This window comes from Micropterus dolomieu, linkage group LG06 (genome assembly GCF_021292245.1).
Source record: "Micropterus dolomieu isolate WLL.071019.BEF.003 ecotype Adirondacks linkage group LG06, ASM2129224v1, whole genome shotgun sequence".
Taxonomy (NCBI): domain Eukaryota; kingdom Metazoa; phylum Chordata; class Actinopteri; order Centrarchiformes; family Centrarchidae; genus Micropterus; species Micropterus dolomieu.
Window position 1 is genome coordinate 2,934,005 of NC_060155.1, and position 5,240 is coordinate 2,939,244.

General features: G+C 39.7%; 1 protein-coding gene across 1 annotated transcript in view; it reads right to left on the bottom strand.

Annotated features, from left to right (window-relative positions):
• The window catches only part of LOC123972419 (E3 ubiquitin/ISG15 ligase TRIM25-like), a 16,759-nt gene that overhangs the window by 3,446 nt on the left and 8,073 nt on the right, over positions 1-5,240 (bottom strand). The window contains exons 3-4 of the mRNA XM_046051922.1: positions 3,589-4,481; positions 3,299-3,324 (exon numbers count right to left, since the gene is read on the bottom strand). Of these exons, the coding sequence (XP_045907878.1) occupies positions 3,299-3,324; positions 3,589-4,481 (919 nt within the window). The remainder of the gene's footprint in view (positions 1-3,298; positions 3,325-3,588; positions 4,482-5,240) is intronic.

The window sequence follows — 5,240 nt, forward strand, 5'->3', positions numbered from 1 at the left end:
CAGACCAATATTTACATCTGTCCACTATGACTGCAACATAAGACTATATACTGTCTCTGGTCAACCCACATAATAAGTGCATCATGGCTCCAACAAATGCAAATATCTGTGCATTTCCTTCACATTTGAGATGTTGTGTATGAAAAGCTATTTCACTTTGATGTACAAATCTATTCGCCCAGCTTCTGGGTTAAGTAGTGTTTTTTGTAGGGTTTCTGCAAAATAAATTTGATTATCAGTTTCATCAGTTACATTTAAATAGGTGGGATACTGACGTATGATGTATTTATAACTGACACTTACTAATGGTTTGGTTAAACCACCAAAAAAGTATGTTGGAAGTCTCAAACAATCATTCATCAAATAACTAATAAATAGCTATGGTGATAAATAGCTGAACCTCAAAAGTAAGAAACGGTGTCTGACTAGTAGGTCTATGTTTGAATCTGCTTTGCATTTAGTCCTGACTGCGTCATACCACATTTATGTAAAGCAAAACATGCAAAATGTTGCTCACAAGTGAACATTTTTTGATCAAAATGTATTGGGTTTTGTTCTCAAACAAGTATAAATATGAATATTTTCTAAATTAATCTAGAAATCAAGCTACCTCCATCCTACCTCGGAGACCTAGAAAGAAGACAGACTAAACAAACACACAAGAGGCAAAGCCCAAGCACATCAATTATAAAAGAAGGACAAAAGAACAAAAACACACAGAGATTCTAGCTGCAGTATTCTGCACCATTTGAAGGCTTTTAGGACGAGCATGCAGCAGGCCTGACAGCAAGACGTTACAATAATCAAGTCAGGATTAAATAAAGGTGTTTATTAGGGTCCCTGCATCAGCCAGTGACAGAGAGTTGCAACAACACGTCTGAAAGAATTAAAGAGGTGATATTCTGCTTTTTGGCTTTTCCCCTCTCCTTTATTGAGTCTGTATTGAATCTCTTTTTTGTGCATGTAACAGGTTTGCAAAGTGAAAAAGCCCAAAGGGAGTCCCCATCTCTCACAGAAAGCTCTGCTCGGAACCGCTTCACTTCCTTTACTTGTGACATCACAATGAAAACGCGTCATAAAGCTTGCCAAGCGGCTAACGGGTCAGCCACGCCCTCAAACCAAGCTAGTCTGAGCGGAGGCCCTTTGGCTCGACTCACCTTTGTTTGGTTTGTAGAAATGTTGCACCTGTACCTGCTTCCAGGTACTTTTTTTCGTATCACCTCACCTCCATCCAGGTTCCAAGCGAGCTGAGGGATACTAAAATGTAACGTGAAAACAGACAGACTGCTGATTGGTCAGAGAGAATATTCACTATTCACTGTATCATCACCGCTGCACCAGACAGAGGCCAGCAACAGAAAGTTTTATATTTTACAGTTTTCGTATGGAATTTCATCACTAAATCCACTTCTGAGAAGTTTTGAGGTGAGAAATCAGCTGTGTAGATTTCGAATATTGACAGTTTTACGAGAAGTGATGGCGGAACAAAAATGTGCTTGAATATTTTCAGAGTTGAGGAGCTCCGCAAGTGGCTGCGGGGAGCTGCAGCAATGTGCAGTATGAGAAAAATATGGTGTTTTTTGAAAATTAAACCATGTAAACCTGTTCTGGTACAAACCCTAATTAAGATTTTGAACCTGAAAATGAGCATAATACCACTTCTTTAAAGTATGAATCCACTTGACTCTGCCTAAAAGGAGGAACTGAGTTCAGAAGCAGTCAGGAGATGTTACAAACAGGCGTAATGGTAGTTTGTTCAGATTATTCTTTTTCCCACCAGACTACTGGAAATCAGGGCATTTTAAATGGCAAATGGTAAAAGAGACGCTTTTAAGTCCACACTCAAAGATCCTTGCAGAAAGATCACTCACTCTCACACAAACACAGCTGCTCAAAATGCAGAAAAAAGGAAAAAACATTTGAGGAAATAACAGTTTGTTTCCAGAGTAAACTCTGATTTGACAGAAGGGAATCAGTAGGCTAGATTTAATAGGGAATACATTTACCATTGATGACAGAGAATCAGTTACATCCTTCCAGAACCTCTTCACACAGTGCAAAGCCATAACATGTGCATGAGTGTGTCAAGCTCACCACAGCATGCAGCACATTTCTGTTTTCAAATAAAGATTTGAGATTACTTGTGAAACAAAATGAAATCAAGTACATTTCCAAGTAAAATTAATAAAATAAGTATTTACTGAATTAAAATAATTCATAATCTCAAAATCAAAAATCATAAAATCTGAGTATGAAATGTACTGCAATAATCTATCAAAATAAAGTGCACATTTCTATAAAACATTTATTATCCCTTCAACTATAAGTTATTTTTATTCAAAATGTACTCCAGATGCCTCCCTGACTTTTATGTCAGGGAGGCATCTGGAGTACATTTTGTTGAAAACACAAATACAAAGAAAGGAAAAGTTGCATTTAATTGCATTAACACAGCTACAACACAGTCAGTACAGTGGTGGTTCTCTCCCAGTAACCTATAGGAGGTGTTTGTTTGTTTTTTGATCAAAAACAATTGCAAGACTTAAAAATACATTAATAATCTTTCATCCCAGCATTAGCAGTGCAGAGAACACCCCCCTCCTATGGTGAACCTGAAACATTAATATTTGTGTGCATCTGATCATTACATAGTTCCGGTTTTGTAGCAAACAGGAATTACTCTTTGAAGTCCAGTCCTCAGTGTATCAGTAAAGGACTTAAGTTTTATTGATCAGTGTCAACATAATCCTTCACACAAAAGCATAAATGCGAACAACCTTCTGAGACACAACCCAAACACACCGTGGTCAACCTGAACTTCAGCAGCTGCTAGAACAAAGTGAAAGTAGTAGAAAACACAGAAAACCATGTTTAAACATTTAAAATGGAGCAGAGCATTAAACTGTAGTGGGTGTCATCTATCACCAGGAATATCAATCATTTCTGATTAGTTTTACTTGATAATTGCTTTTGACACCAACGACCATGATATATGACACAATTAGAAAGTCTCTGATCAGCTTAAAAACACGTCTAAAACATGCAGACAAAGTGACTCGAGGAGCTTTAACCTCCACTACATCCCTGGTTAGCAGGATGAAGGCGCCCTCTTGTGTCACAAATACATCAATATAAATAAACCTTTAGAACAGAGAGATATTTACATTTTCGTTTTCAAGATCAATTCTTGGTCTTTTGTCTTTATTTGGTAGGAAGAGCTGAAGAGAAACAGGAAATTTGGGAGAGAGAGGGGAGGACATGCAGCAAAAAGGGCTGTTGTGAGGAGTCAGCCTTGTACATGGAGCACATGTGCTACAATGTGGGCTAACGGGTACACAAGATGTTTACATTTTAATGAGAAATGTCGGTTCAGGTAAACAGTCATCATGAGCAGTGATAGCCTCCATGGCTAAACAGACACAGGAAGGAACTCCACCTAAAGAAACCCAAACATTTACACAAGTACCGCCCATAATGTTTGATTGACAGGTGATCTCATAATCAGCTCTCAGCAACAAACATGAAGACAAGATAAGTTCAAGGGTTAAAAAAAAAAATTAACCCGCTGTCCCTTAGATGACTTCTGACTATTTCAGTCTACAGAACTCGGCAGTGTTTCCACAAGAAGAGTAACGGAGCCAAAGTCCAGCATAGAGAGGCTGAGTGAATGTTGTCTGGACTCTGTGGATGAGAGTCATGGTTTCAGAGACGCTGTAGAAGGACAGAATACCTGCACTGTGATCCAGGTACACTCCTATTCTGGAGGACTGCAGACCTGAGACGGGAGTTTGGACCTTGTTGTACCAAAAGTTATAACTGTTTTGGTAAAATTCTAAAACCCAAGATTTGTCATTTAGTCTAAATTCACATTCATTCAACCTGCCTGCTCTGCTGATATTCTCGTATGCGACTGCTACATCAGCTCCTCCCCCTCTCCACTCCACCTCCCAGTAACAACGTCCAGTGAGACTCTCTCTACTCAGGACCTGAGAACATTCAGTGAATCTGTCTGGGTGATTAGACAAAAACAACTGTGTTCCGCTTGTTGTCCTTACTTTTCTGTTCTCAAATAAAAGCAGACTTCTGTGTGCTGTGTTTGGATCCAGTGTGATTTCACATGAATATTTTAAAAATCCAGCCCTGGTCTTGGGCTCTGGTCGTGGCTTTGACAGTAAAACATCCACTTCAGTCACAGTCAGTGAGATGTCACTCAGAGCGTCCTGTAGTTTGTCTCTGACTTCTGACACAGCCGCTGTCACATCCTCAAAGTAGCGCAGAGGACGTTTCTTGATGCTGGATGAGTCTGTAGATTCACTGAGTGCTGACACTGAGGGGTGGTTGTGTAGAAACTGGTTGTGATCCTCTGTGTGTGAGAGCTGCTTCAGCTCAGCGTCTTTCCTCTTCAGCTCAGTGATCTCCTGCTCCAGCTTCTCCTGAAGCTCTTTGACTCGACTCACTTCAGTTTCCTGCTGGGATCTGACCTGTCTAACGACTGAGAAACTAACGTAACCACTTATATAATTATGGAGATACAGTGGATGCTTGGACAGGAAAAGGCCCAGCAGTTTGGAAACATTTCCACAGTCTTTACAAAAAGACCACAAAAGGATTCTTGGGGTGAGTTGGAAATTATTCAATTTCTCATAAAATGTATTTGCATTAACATTTTCCCATAAAGTTTATTTCTCTGGATCAGGAGTTCACAGTGCTTGTATTTATCTTATAACCCATGTAACATGAGCATTTTCCAGTGCTCTCTCACTATAAATCTACGAAACACAGCAGACTCATGGGATAGCACCAGAGGAGAGCACAGCTCAGCTGTTGCTTCATCTCTGACTGTAATGAAGGAAGTGACCTTCATGTCAGAGCTGAACCTCCACTGGGAGGCGAAAGAGTTCCACTGAAGCTTCACCAGTGTGGAGAAATGTGTTGATGTGCTCACAGTCACACAGCTGACACACTGACATGAGAGCTGTTTCTTTCTGGTTACATATCTGTTAGATGATACAGAGCACCTGAAAAAATATTATTTTAATTAGATGGTACCTCCTGACCACATTCAACTAAAATAATATTTTATTATTCATCTCTGTAAGATGATTACTGCAGCTGTGTGTCTAGCTGTCTGGCTGCAACTTAACTGTTTTGGTTCATTTTCACGTCTCATATTTCAGCCGCAGAAGACAGCTGATTTCTGTTTTTAAGCTGTAAAAACCTGTACGCTACCTGCTCAGCAC